Source organism: Salvelinus fontinalis, chromosome 34 (genome assembly GCF_029448725.1).
Source record: "Salvelinus fontinalis isolate EN_2023a chromosome 34, ASM2944872v1, whole genome shotgun sequence".
Classification (NCBI taxonomy): Eukaryota; Metazoa; Chordata; class Actinopteri; order Salmoniformes; family Salmonidae; genus Salvelinus; species Salvelinus fontinalis.
In genome coordinates, this window is record NC_074698.1 from 7,947,387 (window position 1) to 7,967,618 (window position 20,232).

At 42.8% G+C, this 20,232-nt stretch overlaps 2 protein-coding genes across 3 annotated transcripts; one reads left to right on the plus strand and one right to left on the minus strand.

Moving 5' to 3' along the window:
- Positions 1-685: 685 nt before the first annotated feature.
- On the minus strand, positions 686-3,298 carry LOC129832982 (NF-kappa-B inhibitor-interacting Ras-like protein 2). Its single transcript, XM_055897169.1, has 4 exons — positions 3,191-3,298; positions 2,815-2,933; positions 2,467-2,708; positions 686-2,187 (listed from the first exon to the last, which is right to left on the minus strand). The coding sequence occupies exons 2-4, from the start codon at positions 2,906-2,908 to the stop codon at positions 1,945-1,947; spliced, it is 579 nt and encodes a 192-aa protein (XP_055753144.1). The 5' UTR covers positions 2,909-2,933; positions 3,191-3,298; the 3' UTR covers positions 686-1,944.
- Positions 3,299-3,584: 286 nt separating this feature from the next.
- LOC129832980 (dnaJ homolog subfamily C member 7-like) lies at positions 3,585-14,840 on the plus strand. Of its 2 annotated transcripts, none has more exons than XM_055897165.1 (15): positions 3,585-3,603; positions 4,143-4,226; positions 8,495-8,583; positions 8,738-8,862; positions 9,094-9,207; positions 9,399-9,473; positions 9,586-9,704; positions 9,826-9,979; positions 10,191-10,355; positions 11,584-11,675; positions 11,808-11,881; positions 12,132-12,278; positions 12,484-12,636; positions 13,096-13,176; positions 13,288-14,840. In XM_055897165.1, exons 2-15 carry the CDS (start codon positions 4,153-4,155, stop codon positions 13,323-13,325), a joined length of 1,500 nt encoding a protein of 499 aa, XP_055753140.1. In that variant the 5' UTR covers positions 3,585-3,603; positions 4,143-4,152; the 3' UTR covers positions 13,326-14,840. The 2 variants fall into 2 exon arrangements, with proteins under 2 accessions (XP_055753140.1, XP_055753141.1); XM_055897166.1 differs by having other exon boundaries at positions 13,099-13,176.
- Positions 14,841-20,232: the final 5,392 nt, after the last annotated feature.

Below are 20,232 nucleotides of genomic sequence, written 5' to 3' on the forward strand. Positions count from 1 at the left end.
TATAGACTACAAAGAATCTCGCCTGAAGTATCTTACATCAAAGGCAGAGATGAAGCCTTTATAATGGATTTGTACAGATGTACTCACAGCAATTACCACTAAAGAACAAAAGGCCAATTGCACACAAGGTCCAACCGAAATTTGACTTCCGCTCTTAACCCAACCCCTCCGAGGGACACACATACAGGTTTGTTGGAGAGGTGTTGGGGGCTGCCACACTGAGCAACCAGGGGGCTGTTGTTGTGGGGGGTTAAGGGCTTTGCTTATGGGTACAACAGAAGGAATCTAGGATTTGATACCAGAAACCCTCCGGTTGCCAGCTCACTTACCGTACGATTTTCCCCTGTTGGACCCAGGATTTGAACTGGCAACCCTTCAGTTGCTGGCTCACATCTCAAACCAAACCTGCCCGCCCCCCAGGGAGCTTCTACACAGCAGTGAGAGAAAAGAAGTTGAATCGTTGGTCATCCCAGTTGCTTTAAAATGTTGCCCTTTGAAAATGCATGAGTTATTCTGTGACACTACTCGGACTTCTCTCTCCTTCTCCACATTTCTGACATGGAGGCAGAGTTTGGATGGATTTGAGCAAAGTTTAGAGATCTCTGTAGATCTTTATCCTAGCTCACAGGGATGATCAGTGGCGATGGCAGTGCAATGTAGGAATATTTTAATAAAGACATTAAAATGTTTGTATTATGTTTAATTACTTCATAAATCGTGCAAATCAAAGATATACACAACAGCCTCAACTTAGATGCAGAGGGAATCTTTTAATTTGTTTACACGGCATGCAAATGATTATCCAGTCTCCAGAACATTTTAAAAGATTAATACTGTGCTCTATATTGCATCAGTATAAATGTCCCAATATTTATCATGAAAATAATATGCACTTCAATAATACAGACATAAAGATGCAAATTCACAACGTCAAAACATAATACAAATATAAAGATCTGTGAATAATCACAAAGCAAAAAACTACATCCAAACTAGGCCAATGCATCTTTCTTGTTCAGTGACACACACATGAAATGTTGCACAATAACTATGGACCCTGATATGGCATTAAAGGGCTTCAGTCAGATAAACAATTTGAAAATGAAATACATTTGCATTTCGTCTGACCAACATTGTGTTTAACAGCTCAGTAACAAAGATCAAGGACGCCCCATGGTTTTCAAGGACATTAAGGAGTTTCTGATAAAGTACAGATAATTCAGCATGCTTAGGCTGTGGTCAAGAGCTCCATAGATATAACAGTCAGGGCAAGCCTCTTTCTCTCAGTCGCCACATCAGGGCCTGTCCAGCAGGCAGGAAGCTCATCAAACACGCTGCTCAACAAGAGACATCACATAAGACTACTAGTCTGTCACAACAATTAAAATCTTTAGACAACGTCATTTTAAAACTCAAAGCGATCTCAAAAGACAGTAACATGTTTTCTGACATCTCTAAAAGAATAGAGGAATGTTTTTTTAATTCTTCAAAATATGGATTTGTTTCATGTGCTGTAACTTAAAATAAAATGCAGATCATCCATGCTAAAATAGTTGCCATATTTCATCTGAGTAGATGGCATGCCAGTAGTGTAACAAATCTCCTGATTAACTAACAGTAATAGAATCCCTTATGTATCCTCCATGATACAAACAACCCTCTTGATTATCAATTTGTGTTACTTTTGATGTCATTTACTTGTCGTCAAAGATCAGTCTAAATGGTAAAATATGAGTCTAAATATCAGTCAAAATCTCCAAGAAACCATTGGTTTCTGATTCAGTCAGTGTACATTCATTCAGACCTAAAATTGCCTGTATTTGTAATAGGCTAATAATCAGCCTACTGTGTTTCTCCTCTCCTACTCTTTCACTCCCTGTCTCCTGAAATCTTTCTCATTCTTCATCAACCCTCGCTCCCTCCCGCATCCATCCCCCTGCTCCCTCAGCTATCGACAGAGCCACTCCCCTTGTTCTTATTGCGGCTGAGGGGGAAGGATGATTTGCTCTGGGGCTGGGTCATCTTGCTGGCCAGGTGGACAAAAGGCTCGATGAGGGTCCTCCGGTCTGCCACAGACACCTCCCACAGACGCACCTTTTCTGTCTTGGCCCAGTGCTGGGCCACCTCAGAGTCCACACTCCTCTGCTCCTGCATGTCCAGCTTGTTGCCCAGCACCACTATGGTCACCTGTGGACAGATCATCTCATCCATTTAGCACAGCCTCACATCACCTGGATATCAGCAAGTGAAGTGTGGTGGGTAGATAAGAACTTTAGGACATCTTTTTAAAATATATTTTACGTTATTATTTTCTCCTAAACCTACCACTGATGGTCTGCAGTCAGTGGCGATAGGACGGCCGTTCATCAGCAGGGTCTGTTTTGTCCTGAAATCTGCTGTGTTATTTAACTAGCCTACACGACACTGTGCTTTACAAGTACCATTGAAATCGATGAAAGTTCTTACCTCTTTCTTATCACGGAAGCGGTCAATGTCTTTCTTGAGGGCCTCCATGCGTTTGAAGGACTCCTTACTGTCGATGCTGTAGACCAGGACAAAACCGTCTGCAAAGGAGAAGTAGTGGCGAGGGAACTCCAGACCATCACGAAGACCCCGGGTGTCGTAGAAGCGCACTTGCTCTCGAGTGCCACGGTCCGTTTCTATGGAGCCAATATAGATATCCTCCAGGGTCTCCATGGGCTCTGAGCCTAAAAGAGGGGAGCACTTTGGGATATAAATGGGACCAGAGGATCTGTGTAGTCAAAACATCAACATTGTCCTTGATCTCCTAGGTCCTACAAATGAATTGTTTACCCGCAATATGATTGGCATACAGTAGTTGCTCCAGGACAGCAGTCTTGCCAACCGCAGCCAGACCACACACCACCACTTTACAACTCTTGCCCATGATGATGACCAGTCTCTTGGCAACTCTGTAATTGAAGAACAAGTCAGATGACAGTCTTGTCTCTGCAGCTAGCATGAAAAAAAGAGACAGACAGACACACACACACGCGCACGCAAAACATGATATTATCATGACCGTAGCAAACGTTTGCTAGCTAGCTACATGCTAACATTTAGCATCTATTTAGTTAGCTAACGATTCTATTTAAGTGATAATGGCCGTTGTTATGTTCTTCCAGATAACAACTCAATTCAACATTTGATTTCCTTGCAAACTTTTTACCTATAAAATGTAACTACACCGCTCCCGTAAATTCCAGACACCACTATCCAAAAATACTTCCTGTTTACAATGCATACGTAACGTCTCCCTCACTATCTTTAGTAACTGCGACCTCTAGCGTCCGATGGTCGTAAGACTTGTTTGAGTCACAACCACAGAGTATGGAAGACATTAACATGTTTTATTTTAATAGAGCGAGCTAGCTTCAATGTTACTCTATTTTTACTGACAAAATAGTCTGTCCGACCATACATTGTTTTACCCTGGCTGGGTGTCTGTTTCTGCTCTCTTGCCAATGCCAACTCCTGGTGGGCCAAAAACTATGGAGGAATTAAAGTGAGACTGTACGGCCAATCTGCCAACTTCTGTCTGTAGCTTCCGAAGAATTTGGGCTTCACACTGATATGATGAAGGTGAGTCTCTCACGAACTCATACGTGTCGGTTGTTTTGATTTAGGACGTAAGCCTCACAAGACTCGCCAGAAGGTAGCCTGGTACCAGTTAATTCAAACATTTTATGGCAGAATGTATGGAAGTCGTATAGTGCCTAAAAAACTGGGTTAAATATGTGTGTAAAAAAATTAAATAAAAAATTTGCCTGATCTTTCTAATATCTTAAGGACAGACACTTCAAAACAAACGCCATTTTGGCCTATGTTTTTCCATGTATACATCTGTTATCCATTGTGTTTATATTGGCTAATAGCAGAAAGGCCAAATTCAATGTTATCAAAAAACATTTTTATATATATTTTTGATACCTAAATTGGTCCTAAAATTCCAAATCAAATATCTAAATGATCCTTGGTATGACCATCTTAAAACAATTCCATATGTTAGCTTAGTAGAAGCTGGTGGAACAAAAAGGTTTTGTTCAGGACTAACTTTCAGTGATCGATCGTCTTGTCTGGCTGTCAATCACCCCCCTCACTGATTCCTCCCCCCTCCGTAGTCCCAGCAAAATGGCGACGGTTGATGACTGCGATGTGACCATGGATCCTGAAATGGAAATACTAAGCGATGAAGAATTGGAGAGGTACGTTGCGGAAAATGTACAACAAATGTTACACATTAGATTTAAGATTGTTCTCGTGCCATTGTCATGTTATTATAATCTTGGTCTGGCTAGTGTTGGTTTGCTTTTGCTTTGTGTCACACGGCAAGTAGGCCTTGCTAACCGGTTAGCTAACTAACGTTAGCCATTTTTCTCTTTTTCAAAAATCCATACCAACAAAGATAAAGTGGACTTTATCTGTTGTGTTAATGTTACCTAACCAACAAAGTTAGTCACAGTTTGCATCAACGTGTGTTATGGCTAGCTAACGTTAGCTTACTATTGTATTAGCTAGTTGGCTAACGTTAGTACCTAGCAATGACGGTCGCAAAGCCTATGGTTAATGTTTTTGTTCTATAATTTTTACCAAATGTATTTCGCTAACTAGTTACTTAGCTAGGTAACGTAGATAACTGTTGTTAGTACTGCCATATTGCCATGTACCCACGCACGAGCCAGAAAAGTCCCCAAAATCTTGCCCCACTCAACCCACTGATTGTCCTCGCTGAGTGACGTTCTTCCAGAACATTCTCAGGTCTTGATGACCTGAACGAGATGGCAATAAATTAGGCTTTGCATGAGGTAACATACTATTGACTGACATGGTCTTCTTAGTATGCCTGAAGGGTGATCCAGTTTTTTACTGTAATGTTTTCCGAGGTTGTCAACTAGGCCTAGCCAGATCCATATATAAATAGCTAATATATTCCCACCCCTAGTAATTATGTCATAACTTTTGTCTTGGCAAAAGTGGGGGCCACAAGTTCAACAACCAACCAATTTGTTATGATCAGGTGATAGTGGTAACTGTCCTGTTTCCTCAAGAACATGAAACGTTACAAGGGCAAGGCATTGTCTTGGAAAATTGCCTTTATTTTCAGTTTCGCTTCATTGTCTGCTTTCTTGCTCCGATTGTGATCTGAACTGAAGCATGACGAGATTCCAAGAAAAAGCTATGGCAGTTGCCCTCTCCCTGGCTTGACTTGCCATGTGGTTCCTGGTGATCTGCCTCAGTGTATTTCCCACTGAGCTCAAATAGCTGCTCTGTTTGTGAGCTGTACCCAGAAAATACCCACGTGGCCACTACCTCTCAGGTCCTCTATTTCCATTGGATGAGACCCCTCACTGCCTGCTGGTATGGCTCTTTCTATGTTTAGATGATTTTGCGCAGCTCCTTCCCCGTCCTCTCCCACACCAAGGTTAACTCGTCAAGCATACATTTTTGGAAACAGCAATAGCAGTGTTCAGGGAGCAATCTGGTAGTCTATATTTTAGAACTAGATTAGCCCTGGTCTACCACCAAAGTTAATTATGATTAAAGAAGACCTTTAATCCTAGTATTGTCCCTTGTCTGTTTTGCTTGTCAGCGGTTACGTATAATATGCAATATCATGTATAACTTACCTCCTTGCAGTTTGCGATATGGGCTGGGATAAAGTAATTGATTACTCACCAATGCACCTCAAGGTTTTCCTCTAAGTACCTTTTCACATTTACTTGGTCTATTTTGTGTCTCTATGGATGATACGGTATGACCTGTTAGGGATGGGCATTTGACCTTTTTTGACTGAGTACTCACGTTATATTTTTTTGAGTACGCTAATCCTAACTGCTAAATTTGCCTCATATTATTATGATTCTTATTCAGTTAAAATAAAGTGACATTTATGATTATTTATTGAATCTGTAATATCAACTGGTTATATTATATTGTGGAACTCAATCTTCAAAAAGATAGTAACCTCAGCGGTGTGGCGCTTGCATGTAGAAGCCCATAGCTATGCAATGACATTCTCAATGATAATTTGAAACAGGGCTCAATTTGGCAAGTTGAGAAACAATCATTCAGGGTTACAAACCAAAATATGTCTACTTTTTAGTTTATTTTGCCTGTTCCTTGGAATTTTCTAAATGGATGAACAATTCTACATTGAACACTGCATGTGGATGGATTATGGCCAGGGCATCTGTTTGGTGAGAGGCCTAGGCTTAATGATTATGATAAAAATATGCTTTTTGTCTTAATCAAACAAATGTTTTTGCATATTTTCAGTGTGGAACCTGTCTATGTTTAGGGGGGTAATAGCCTAACCACTTCTAATTGCAAAGTAGGGTCATCACTAACGTTAGTTACCACAGACACAAAGTCAAACCCTGCCAATTACAACAATTCTGCTTCTTAAAATCAGATTTTAACCCTAACCCTTAACCATAGTTTTTTTTAGGGAATCGCTCAGCTTTAATATTGCATATAGATTGTAACTTCCATCAATGTAATTGTCTGCATCATTTCCAATCCCCCATATTTTTTGTAAATGTCTATCTTTTTAAAATATATTTTACTTTAATATTTTCTCCTAACCCTACCATTTTGGTACACCAGAATTACATTAATTTCCAATGAAATGCTGCGTTTGCCTTGCAGCGTTGCAGAGTCAGTTGCAGTGCGTTTGGTGTGGTACATACGTTGGATTTATCTCATTTATGAGTCAAACTGTATGCGTAGACGTCTTCACAGAAATGGTAGCAGAAGGTGAATGTTGAACTTTTGTTGCACACACATCCAGATGATGCTGCATACTATTTTGCGCAATGACGCTGTCGGTGTGTTCGAAGCGTTAGGCGTCTACTTCCAGCGTACACATTGTATTTTACAATAGTAATCTTTTGTTTGTTTTTAATCACATCCTTCAGCTACCCTCAGCCGCTCCCATCTATCCCTGAAGACCACCCAGTTTGATTTCTATTTGCCATATATTTGTAACTCTGCTGTTTCAAAATAATTCTGAACCTATATACATTTTACGGACATTCTATTTTACAGTGTTATCTTGTTTTTTAGCCCCTCCCATCTGTCTCTTAACACCATCCACTTTAATTTCTATTTGTCATATATTTTTCAACTGATGTTTCACAGAAGTTCCGAACCTTTCTATTCTCAGTTTCTACAGATTGTAAATGAAATGTATATCTTTTTCCTATAAGTATTATTGATCGATTGACTGACTTTTCAAATTCACCTAGTAGTGCTATTTGCAGAGTTAGCTCCGGGTAAATGTTGCAATTCTTCAGCCATGCCTGGACCTGCGACCAAAAACAAGCTACATGTGGACAGTACCAATACAAATGATCTAATGTTTCTGTCTCTTCCATGTGAAATTTGCACAGCTGGGATGGTTGTTTTATTTATATATATATATATATTAGGTTGCATACATTTTTATAATAATTTTAATAAAAACATTCTAAGTTTTGAATCCAATGTCGTTTTGTGTATGAGTTCATACACCTTGTGCCATGGAATCGGTACATCAAATCTTTCCCCAACTATTTTGCAATCTAGGGCCAAAAGACAAGTACCTTATTTTTTCCCCCTTCCACTTACCGCAAAAAAAAAAACAGAAGAGGCAAGGCCACAATTAGTTGGTTGTAATTTTGGGTAGAGCAGACGTTTCATTATTTTTGCTAGCTGCATGTGTGACAACTCCACCACTACTATTTATGATATAATTTACAAGAATTATATGTATTTTTTAAAACAATGTTTCTTTTTTTAAATAAATTAGTATATTTGAGTTTAACCATATTTGTTCTTTCTTTTCTGGTGGATTAAACTGTAATTGCAAACAACATTCTATGGATTGTTTTAAAAATAGCAATATTTTGGAGTTCATTTCATTTTCAAATAACCGAAAGTGAGAGTAAAGGGGAAAAGGCCACACTGTTCACAGTATGCCTAACCTTAAATTAAGACCAAATAACTCGTTTTTTTATTTATGAATTTTTACAATCTAGCCAATTTTGACTGACTGGTAACTGGTGTCAACCACAAAGTAGTCTACTCGGAAAATTATGCAATTATTCCAAAACGCGCGTGTAGAGTGAGTGGTCGGAACGCAATTGAGTGAGTGAGGCGCGGAGGGGAAAGGGACGTTAGGGAGCAGAACTGTGTAATGCTTGGTTTCTTTTTTGTTGTGTCCCGCAAATGCACATGTACAAATGGAACACTAGAGTCAAAACAAATGTAATATTGTCTTCAAGATGAAATTTACCAAATAGTTTAAGTCTTTGAAAAAAAAAAGTGATCTCTGGTTAAATATGGAGTTTTGACATCAGTTTGAGTACTCAATTAGTCATGCACATCCCGTCATTATGCAGTTTTACTCAGAACTCTCTCTTGGGTAATGTCAATAAATAGCCTCATTCTCAAGCTCTTTCTGTCTTTTTTTAAATTTCTCTGTGTCATCCAGGGAAGCGGAGAGCTTCAAGGAGCAAGGTAATGCCTACTACATCAAGAAGGATTACTCTGAAGCATTCAACTACTACACCAAGGCCATAGGTAAGAATTCCATCAGTGATATCAACTGCAAAGGATATCCTCTTTATAGAGGGGAAACATCTTTGTTTTCTGTGGGTGAGAGGATCATTTATTCTTGTTAACGACGGTGAGTAAATACAATTTATTTTTTTATTTTTTACTGTGTTCTCGACAGACATGTGTCCTAAAAATGCCAGTTACTATGGAAACCGGGCGGCCACACTGATGATGCTGAGCCGGCACAGAGAGGCGCTGGAGGACTCCCAGCAGGCAGTGCGGCTCGACGATACTTTCATGAAGGTAGGGTCCACCACCAGGCGTTGCAAGCCTTGAATACCCAGCTAGCTCCTAGGCAGACAAGTTAGTCAGACCTTCCTGTTTGTCTCATCTCATAATACGCGAATACGTCTAGCAGTTGGATGAGTACAACAGTAAGGTAATGGAAAGATCTGAGTCATGGTTTGTGTGTTGGTCTCCTCCCTGCCTGTGTCAGTGTTTCTGCCTGTTAACTGTGAGTAAACTCTCCCACAGGGTCATCTACGGGAGGGGAAGTGCCATTTGTCCCTGGGCAACGCCATGGCAGCCAGCCGCTGTTTCCACAGGGTTCTAGAACTGGAGCCCGACAACAGCCAGGCACAGCAGGAGGTGGGTCAGACAGTTTGTCTGGCAGACTAGGTCCTAACAGCAATGCATTGTAAAGAGCTAATTGCTCTACAGTAATTGAAATCCTTTGTTAACGGTGACAGATATTCTATGAGTTTTGCTTAGATTGAGGAAAACATCAGGCAGCGTAGCGGCTTCCTTACGTAAAAGCATAAGTTTGAATCTGTTTTCAGGTAAAGAATGCAGATTCTGTCCTGGAGTATGAAAAGATGGCTGAACTAGGATTTGAAAAGCATGACTTCAGGATGGTAGGCTGTTGGCTGCATGTTGTCTTATCAAGCAAATTGTTATCCTTATTTGGGGGAATGGGCATATTGTCATATCAAATCTAGCACCAATGTTTCTCTCTGGACTGTGCAGGTTGTGTTCTGCATGGACCGTGCCTTGGAGTCAGCCTCGGCCTGCCATCGGTTCAAGGTGCTGAAAGCAGAGTGTCTGGCCATGCTGGGGCGTTACCCAGAGGCCCAGTCAGTAGCCAGGTAAACAAGACATTGTTGGAGCCTGGAAAACCATTAAATAAAGTCAATTTCCCTAGCTGATGCACACCATTGGAAATGTATCTTGTCATGTAAGACTTGTTTCTTTGTCTTCCTCTCTCAGTGATATCCTGCGGATGGACGCTACTAATGGTGATGCCCTGTACGTCCGCGGTCTCTGTCTGTACTATGAGGACTGTATTGACAAGGCCGTCCAGTTCTTTGTCCAGGCCCTGCGCATGGCCCCTGACCATGAGAAGGCTCGCCTGGCCTGCAGAGTGAGTCCTCCATCCACCTTCCACCAGGACTCTAGCCCTGCAATTAGGCGCAGCTAACCTGCCTAATAATTATGCTAATGTAGACAAATTGCCTCCATCCTTTTGTAAGAGGTAGCCACAGAACACTATAACCAATTCTGTCTCCACTACTGGCTTGCTGACACACTTTAAGTTTGCAGAGGTTGCTAACTGCTCTCTCTTTTCCACCCAGAATGCCAAAGCACTCAAAGCCAAGAAGGAGGATGGGAACAAAGCCTTCAAGGACGGGAACTATGATGCAGCCTACGAGCTGTACTCTGAGGCCCTGACCATAGACCCCAACAACATCAAAACCAATGCTAAGCTCTTCTGTAACAGGGGCACCGTGGGATCTAAGGTGAGGCTCAAACACACAGCACCAGGAGGAGAACCCCTCATCTGCCATACCATGTTATCTTGTCTTATGCAGCCATGGCGTTTCTGCCATTTTGGTCCCCAGTTCGATTCGGCCTATTATTATTATCATCTTAGTCTTCATTGGAAGGCTCTCCGTTTGCTTGCAAATGAGGTATTGCTGTTTTCAATTACAGTGGTTGTTTTTGCCTTTTCAGCCAGGCAGCTGATATTTGATACCTGTAGGTCCCTATAAAATCTGTGCCTTTTTTGTTGTCTGAATCTGTTTTATCAGGTTTTCGCTCTCCAAATCACACTTTTGATATAACATCCACATTTTTATTTATTTTGAAAAATGTAAGAAATTTAGGTTTTTGGGTGTACTTACCCTTTAATTCAACTGTGCACGAGCTAGGGACCTTTTTTGGTTCTGATGTTTCTGTAGTGCTCATGTGATTTCAGAGTTTGTAAAACGAATGGCCACTGGATTGATAATCCATGATATCATTCTGCCAGGTAGGCAGGCATAGGCTACTTTGTGTTTAATAATTCATTGTATGTTTTTGGGAAAGCCTTTCCATCTCGCAGAAGACGGTTGTCATGACATTAGCATCATCACTAACGGCTACACAGAGTGGTAGACAAGCATGCACACACACGGGCATTCCTGAGCCGTCGCCTCTTCAGAAAGTTCAAGGAAAATATGAATCGCTGATGCATGTCTTGTAATAATCTTGGACAAATCAATGCATTTTCTAATTAGTTGATTTCCTACTAAGTAAAATATATTTGAGTGTTGAATTTTTTATGTCTGGATCCTGTGATTCCATCCGAATTCTCTGCAAAACGGATTTTAAAGGGCCTTATACCTGTATAACTCTGCTCAAAATATCTCCTGGCAGCATGTAGCTGTTAGATTGTAAATCCTCCAGGAAGTCACTCATATGGACCAACGTAGCGCTACTGTACTGGCTGTGAAGGTGGCCTTCTGCATGGGCACCCGCATACTCTCGCGCTCACAGATGCGTGCCACAAACTCACACACCTCTCATACAGTGTGGCCCATCTTACCGTGTGTATTTTTAGCAGTGCTCCGCACTTTGCTTCATTTTCTCTATCTAGAACTAGGCCAGCATCTCTCCTCTTTCTTCTTCTGTCGCACGCTTCCTTGCACATTCCACAGTCCCCTTACTCTTTTTCTCTTTTATTTCATCCCCCCCCCCCTTTCAAAGCTGAAAAAAATAGACCAGGCCATTGAAGACTGCACAAAGGCAGTTAAGCTGGATGAGACCTACATCAAGGCCTATTTACGGAGAGCACAGTGGTACGTCAATCAACCTTAGTTTCCTAGCAATATGTCCGTGGTGGTGGTGGTTAGAGAGCATGCAAGAATATAGATATTCATCGGATATGGTTATGATCCCTCAAGCTTGTTTCTATACATCTCTGTGTTCAGTTACATGGACAAGGAGGAGTACGATGAGGCTGTGAGGGATTATGAGAAGGTCTACCAGACAGAGAAAACCAAAGGTATGTCTGTGTCTCATTGGTGTGACTCGACCACCCCTCTCTCCATCCCAGTCTACCACGCTACCTCTGTCTGGGTCCTGTTGCTTCACACTCCTGTTTTCTCCCCCACACCCTGTTTTGACGCAATGTCTCAGGTGTCGGTCTCTGAGGGGTGGAATTTCTGTATAGCTCCTCCTGCTGTTACGGCGCCCTAACTGCTCTTTATTATTAATACTATCTTTGTCGTCTCACTCTTAACTCCTTTCCTTAGAACACAAGCACCTCCTGAAGAATGCACAGTTGGAGCTGAAGAAGAGCAAGCGGAAAGATTACTACAAGGTGCTGGGAGTGGACAAGAACGCCACAGAGGACGAGATCAAGAAGGCTTACCGTAAACGGGCCCTCATGCACCATCCAGGTAGCTAAGAGAGGCCATTTCTCAGTTCAACTATCCAGTCTATTTTACTGATATAAAAAAAGCAGTGTGTCAGGAGATGTATTTCAATGCAAAGTGGAAACAAAACATTTAACTTAGCTGCTCCTGTACCTTCTCTCATTTCCCCTGACTGACGGCCCTGGTTTGTCTCTCTCTCTCTCTCTCTCTCTCTCTCTCTCTCTCTCAGACCGTCACAGCTCGGCCAGTGCTGAGGTTCAGAAGGAAGAGGAGAAGAAGTTTAAGGAGGTAGGTGAGGCGTTCACCGTGCTGTCTGACCCTAAGAAGAAATCCCGCTACGACAGTGGTCACGATCTGGAGGACGACACAGGCAACATGGGAGGTGAGGGCTGGAGATCAGCAGGGGAACCCCTTTCAAGGGAGGATGGAAGGGAAAGGGGCTGAAACTGCCGTGTCTGTTTGCGAAAAAATTGCAAACTGTCTCTCTTACCCCCCGGGACATCATTTCACACACAATAGAATAGCAGAATATCTACTGGCATTTTTTTTACTATGATGCTGGCTGCTGCTCTGCTCTGTTTCATCAACAAAATAATAAAGGTGCTGGGGGCGAAAAGTGCCGCCCCCCCCCTCTACGTATTTCGGCTTTAACATGGACTAAATGACTGTTACTTGACTTGATTTAAACACCAACTGGGTTCAGCCATTTGTATTTCAGAGCTGTAAATGGGTGTTTACCACATTCATTTTACACGGTTAGTTTTGTGAATTTGTGGTGAGATTTTACTGGCTGCTTCCCTCAGCTGTGATGTTGATCCTCATAATGTGTTTCTGTCCCTAGCAGATTTTGACGCCAACAACATTTTCAAGGCATTCTTTGGTGGCGGCGGCGGCCAGGGCTACAGTTTCGAAGCTAATCAATGTATGTATACAAACAGCTGTAGGAAACAGTATTAAAAAAAAAAATAATAATAATAAATTCACAATTCAGCATATTTCAGATTCTGTTGAATAATTGACATTTGTTTTGTAGCATCCGGACCAGGAAATTTCTTCTTCCAGTTTGGTTAATTGGAGAATCCTAGTACTTATACAGTAGCTCAATCATGGACTCTATTCAAATGGATTCACCCATTACCCCCAATTTTAATTAGTCTGGCTGTTCCTCAGTTGGATTCTGTCATTACCTGAACGAATAATGCTGTCAAATCACATCATGCAACAAACGAATGACGCAAGCATCCATTGAAGACTAATACTATTTTGATATTTGTTTTCATTTTGTCAAACAATAAAAACATTGAAATTGAATTTGTATAAAAACAATGTTGGCCCAAAAAAGTATGACTCATAATGGAACTTTTAAACGGGACTGTGCAGATATCTGGCCTTCTCAAGGCTCAGGCCAAGATGTGACTTCAAGATGGGGAAATCTGAGAAAAACCTAGGGACCTACAAACCTCCTTTAACCGCCTACACTTGACCTACTGTCCAAGCAGTATTCAAAGCATGCATATCTTGCCCAGTATTTAATGGTGCAAAATACCATGGGCAACTGAACAACTTGCATGTTGTGTGGCAGCCTACTTTATACCCAACAACCAAAAGATGACTTAGCAGCGGTGGATGATTGCTTAATGAAAGTGGTCTCCATTCCATCATGTTATATGAACAGTTAATTATTTTCCATAACAGCCTGGGGTAAATAGAGTTAAATCCATAAACTACTGCTTAAGTAGAGTCAGAAGATGGCTGTGCTGGTGTACTATGCCAGGCCTGTTGCCATCTTGTGGTCAGCTTCCTCACCACAGGTTTTATGTTTGATGTTGCCATTCACCGGTTGCTACATTGTACATTTTACTGGAATGTAAAGTGTTTATTTGTGTTGATAGTTTGACTGTTTTCTTATTTTCTTTTTTTATGTATATTTATTGTAAATTGGCTGTCTCAGAGCCACTACCAGGAGATGAGGATGCTCCTCTATTATGGAAAAGACTGAAAAGGGGCACCAACGAACAACATCCTTTTGGCACAAACTCAGGAAATGAATTTGGTTGTGCTTGCCATTTTTATAAGATACTGTGTAGACATCTATATATTTTACTGGCTGTGTACCCTAGTATGCTGAATGTGAGCAACCGCTAAGTCAACTAGTACAGTAAGTACCGTCTCACTTACAGCACACTATGTATACAGTCTATGATTGGGGTTATCTAGAATGTGTCTAAGCAAACTGTCAAATGAGTTAACATCTTATTTTGCCCATGCTGTTTAAAGGTATACCCTAGTATAATGTAGGTTGTCTATGGGCTATGCCCCTGGCAGTATTAAACTATTCAGGCCTGAGTTCCGCTGCCCTGTGTAAATTATGCAGCTAATATAAAAAAAGAGCTTATACAATTGCTATGACATTATGGATGGTAGAGGTTCTTATTTTATTTTTTATTTAAGATCTCTTGGTGCACTTTTAAGAGGAAGGCATCCCCATCCTGGACTCGCTCTCAAGAAGCCCTCAACAGTCTTGACTATGGAGTCTTTATCCAACAGCCATGTAAATAAAGTAGGCCTCTTGTTTCCCCCTTCAAATGTCCCGTTTGTCAATGTTTGTATTTGGTATTTATTTGATTTCCTTTGGCCTTATTCTTTTCGAGGTGTACCCCAAGCTCAAAGAAAGTACTAAAAACTAAATATTTTGGGATCCAAGACAGACTAATTGTTTGTGGTGTTTTGGAGAGATGGCAGGTGGTGAATGAGTAAAAAAAAAAATATATTTAACTGTTCGGTGGTAATAAGATTAATCACCACCGTATCCATATTTTTCAAGTCCAGACAGGGCTACTCTAAATTACCGGACAGTTTCCACTAAATAGCACAGCCACAGTCAAAATTGTCTATATCGTAAAAATTCATGAACACAAACATCAGCTTTTTTTGGGGTCATCAAGGTTAGAGTTAGACATAGATTATCAGTGTGGGTTAGGTAAAAATAATACAATTTTAAGGAGTTAAATTGTATAAATGAGCAGGGTTTATTCCTTTGTGGCTGTGGTAACTAGTGACGACATAGAATGACTCCTCTAGAGGGTTGCTAGGATACCACTAATGGGACTTTGTTGCAAAAATGTCTGACAATGAAGGAGACCAAGGATCCAAAAGCACATTTTCTACTTGCATGGCCGAGGGGGACCAGTTGTACCACAAAGGAGAGTATGTCAAAGACAGTGAAAGCTACTCTAGGGTATGGCTTTAACTTAACTCTGTGTGTTGGTAACTAGCAGCTACAGTACAGTAGCTAGTAAAGTTAGTGGGAGAGGATTGGCAGGGAGGGACATAAGGATAGGGCAGCCGTGCTTCTAGCCCCTTGGCAACTTTGCAATATATATTTTTTTCATGTGGTATTTCTTACATTATTAGCCCAGATTTTTTGTGTTATTACGTACTGCCGGGAAGAATTTTTGGATATCAGAGCGACGGTAACTCACCAGCATTACAACCAGGAATATAACTCACCCGAATCGGATCCTTTGTTCATACCCTCCAGGGCAATTGAACTGATTGTTTTGATCACACGGACTGGGATGTGTTCCGGGTAGCCACTGGCAATAACATCGACGAATACGATGACTGAGTTTATCATGAAGTGTACAAGAGATGTTGTACCCACTGTGACTATTAAAACCTACCCTAACCAGAAACCGTGGATAGGTGGCAGCATTCGCACGAACCACTGCATTTAACCATGGCAAGGTGACTGGGAATATGTCCGGATACAAACAGTGTAGTTATTCCCTCCGTAAGGTAATCAAACAGGCAAAATTCCAGTATAGAGATAAAGGCTCAGACACTAGACGTATGTGGCATGGTCTACAGACGATCACGGACTACAAAAGGGAAAACCAGCCACGTCACGGACACTGACGTCTTGCTTCCAGACAAGCTAAACACCTTCACCCGCTTTGTGGATAACACAGTGCCACCGACGCGGCCCGCTACCAAGGACTGTGGGCTCTCCTTTTCCGTGGCCGACGTGAGTAAGACATTTAAGCGTGTTAACCTTCGCAAGGCTGCCGGCCCAGACAGCATCCCTAGCCAAGTCCTCAGAGCATGTGCAGACCAACTGGCTGGAGTGTTTGAATATGTCCGGAATCTCCCTATCCCAGTCTGCTATCCCCACATGCTTCAAGATGGCCACCATTGTTCCTGTACCCAAGAAAGCAATGCTAACTGAACTAAATGATTATCGCCCCATAGCACTCACTTCTGTCTTCATGAAGTGCTTTGAGAAACTAGTCAAGGATCATATCACTTCCACCTTAACTGACACCCTAGACCCACTTCAATTTGCTTACCGCCCCCAATAGATCCACAGACGATACAATCGCCTTTGCACTGCACACTGCTCTATTCCATCTGGACAAGAGGAATACCAATGTAAGAATGCTGTTCATTGACTATAACAGCATTCAACACCATAGTACCCTTCAAGCTCATCATTAATCTCGAGGCCCTGGGTCTGAACCCTGCCCTGTGCAACTGGGTGCTGGACTTCCTGACGGGCCGCCCCCCAAGTGGTGAAGGTAGAAAACAACACCTCCACTTCGCCGATCCTCAACACTGGGGCCCCACAAGGGTGCATGCTCAGCCCCCTTCTGTACTCCCTGTTCACCTATGACTGTGTGGCCACGCACGCCTCTAATCATGTTTGCAGACGACACAACAGTAGTAGGCCAGTAGACAGCCTATAGGGAGGAGGTGAGGGCTCTGGGAGTGTGGTGCCGGAAAATAACCTCTAACTCAACATCAACAAAATGAAGGAGCTGATCGTGAACTTCAGGAAACAGCAGAAGGAACACCCCCCTATCCACATCGACGGGACCGCAGTGGAGAAGGTGGAAAGTTCCTCGGTGTACACATCACTGACAAACTGAAATGGCCCACCTACACAGATAGTGTGATGAAGAAGGCATAACAGCGCCTCTTCAACCTGAGGAGGCTGAAGAGATTTGGCTTGGCACCTAAATCCCTCACAAAATTTTACAGATGCACAATTGAGAGCATCCTGTCAGGCTGTATCACCGCCGTGTACGTCAACTCCACCGCTCGCAACCGCAGGACTCTCCAGAGGGTGGTGCGGTCTGCCCAACACATCACCGGTGGGCAAACTACCTTCCCTCCAGGACACCTACAGCACCCAATGTCACAGGAAGGCCAAAAAGATCATCAAGGACAACAACCATCCAAGTCACTGCCTGTTCACCCCGCTATCATCCAGAATGCGAGGTCAGTACAGGTGCATCAAAGCTGGGACGGAGAGACTGAAAAACAGCTTCTATCTCAAGGCGATCAGACTGTTAAATAGCCATTACTAGCACATTTGAGGCTGCTGCCCTATATACATAGACTTCAAATCATTGGCCACTTTAATAATGGAACACGAGTCACTTTAATAATGTTTACATATTTTGCATTACTCATCTCATATGCAAACTCAGCAAAAAAAGAAACGTCCCTTTTTCAGGACCTTGTCTTTCAAAGATAACTCTTTAAAATCCAAATAACTTCACAGATCTTCATTGTAAAGGGTTTATGCTTGTTCAATGAACCATAAACAATTAATGAACATGCACCTGTGGAACGGTCATTAAGACACTAACAGCTTACAGACGGTAGGCAATTAAGGCCACAGTTATGAAAAGGTAGGACATTAAAGAGACCTTTCTATTGACTCTGAAAAACACCAAAAGAAAGATTCCCAGGGTCCCTGCTCATCTGTGTGATGCTGCAAGGAGGCATGAGGACTACAGATGTGGCCAGGGCAATAAATTGCAATGTCCGTACTGTGAGACGCCTAAGACAGAGCTACAGGGGGACAGGACGAACAGCTGATCGTCCTCGCAGTGGCAGACCACGCGTAACAACACCTGCACAGGATCGGTACATCTGAACATCACACCTGCGGGACAGGTACAGGATGGCAACAACAACGGCCTGAGTTACACCAGAAATGCACAATCCCTCCATCAGTGCCAAGACTGTCCGCAATAGGCTGAGAGAGGCTGGACTGAGGGCTTGTAGGCCTGTTGTAAAGGCAGGTCCTCGCCAAACATCACCTTCAACAACGTCGCCTATGGACACAAATCCACCATCGCTGGACGAAACAGGACAGGCAAAAAGTGCTCTTCACTGATGAGTCGCGGTTATTGTCTCACCAGAAGTGGTCGGATTCACGTTTATCGTCAAAGGAATGAGTATTACACCGAGGTCTGTACTCTGGCGCGGGATCGATTTGGAGGTGGAGGGTCCGTCATGGTCTGGGGCGGTGTGTCACAGCATCATCGGACTGAGCTTGTTGTCATTGCAGGCAATCTCAACGCTGTATGTTATTTTGTTTTTTATTTTATTTCACCTTTTATTTAACCAGGTAGATCAGTTGAGAACAAGTTCTCATTTACAACTGTGACCTGGCCAAGATAAAGCAAAGCAGTGGGACACAAACAACACAGAGTTACATGGGATAAACAAACGTACAGTCAATAACACAATAGAAAAATCTATATACAGTGTGTGCAAATGTAATTAAACACTGGAGTGATAGATGTGCAGAAGATGAATGTGCTGGGGTGCAAAGGAGCAAAAAAATGACTAACGATATGGGGACGGGGTAGTTGGGTGGGCTATGTACAGGTGCAATGATCGGTAAGCTACTCTGACAGCTGATGCTTAAAGTTAGTGAGGGAGATATGACTCCAGCTTCACTGGGGTGACCAGTGAAATAAACCTGCTGGAGCGTGTGCTACGGGTGGGTGCTGCTATGGTGACCAGTGAACTGAGATAAGGCAGGGCTTTACCTCGCAAAGACTTATAGATGACCTGGAGCCAGTGGGTTTGGCGACGAATATGAAGCAAGGGCCAGCCAATGAGAGCATACAGGTCGCAGTGGTGGGTAGAATATGCGGCTTTGGTGACAAAACGGATGGCACTGTGATAGACTACATCCAATTTGCTGAGGAGAGTGTTGGAGGCTATTTTGTAAATGTCATCGCCGAAGTCAGGAATCGGCAGGATAGTCAGTTTTACGAGGGTATGTTTGGCAGCATGAGTGAAGGATGCTTTGTTGCGAAATAGGAAGCCGATTCTAGATTTAATTTTGGATTGAAGATGCTTAATGTGAGTCTGGAAGGAGAGTTTACAGTCTAACCAGATACCTAGCCGGCTACCTAGGTATTTGTTCTAAGTCAGAACCGTCCAGAGTAGTGACGCTAGGCGGGCAGGTGCGGGCAGCGATCGGTTGAAGAGCATGCATTTCGTTTTACTTACATTTAAGAGCAGTTGGAGGCCTCAGAAGGAGAGTTGTATGGCATTGAAGCTCGTCTGGAGGTTTGTTAACACAGTGTCCAAAGAAGGGCCAGAAGAATACAGAATGGTGTCGTCTGCGTATAGGTGGATCAGAGAATCACCAGCAGCAAGAGCGACATCATTGATGTACACAGAGAAAAGAGTCGGCCTGAGAATTGAACCCTGTGGCACCCCCATAGACTGCCAGAGTCCCGGACAACAGGCCCTCCGATTTGACTATGGCTATGGCTATGCACACGTACAGGAGACACCATGCGCTCTACCGCATAACACGGTGTCTGCCCGTACTCTCGCACTCCACGATAAGCATATGGAGTTGGCGCAGGTCTCCTACCTGACTTCGCCACACTCCGTTGTAGCCCCCCCCCACCCAAAAAATGTTGGGCTGACTCACAGGCTTCCTACCGCGTCGTCGTGCTGCCTCCATTCGCCGGTATCCCTCCTCACACTGCTCCAGAGAATCCCAGGCGGGCTCCGGCATTCTCCCTGGGTCGATCGCCCACCTGTCGATCTCCTCCCACGTAGTATAGTCCAGACTCTGCTCCCATTGCCATAAATCCTGTGTAGGTTGCTCTTGCTGCTGCTTAACACGCTGCTTGGTCCTGGTATGGTGGGTAATTCT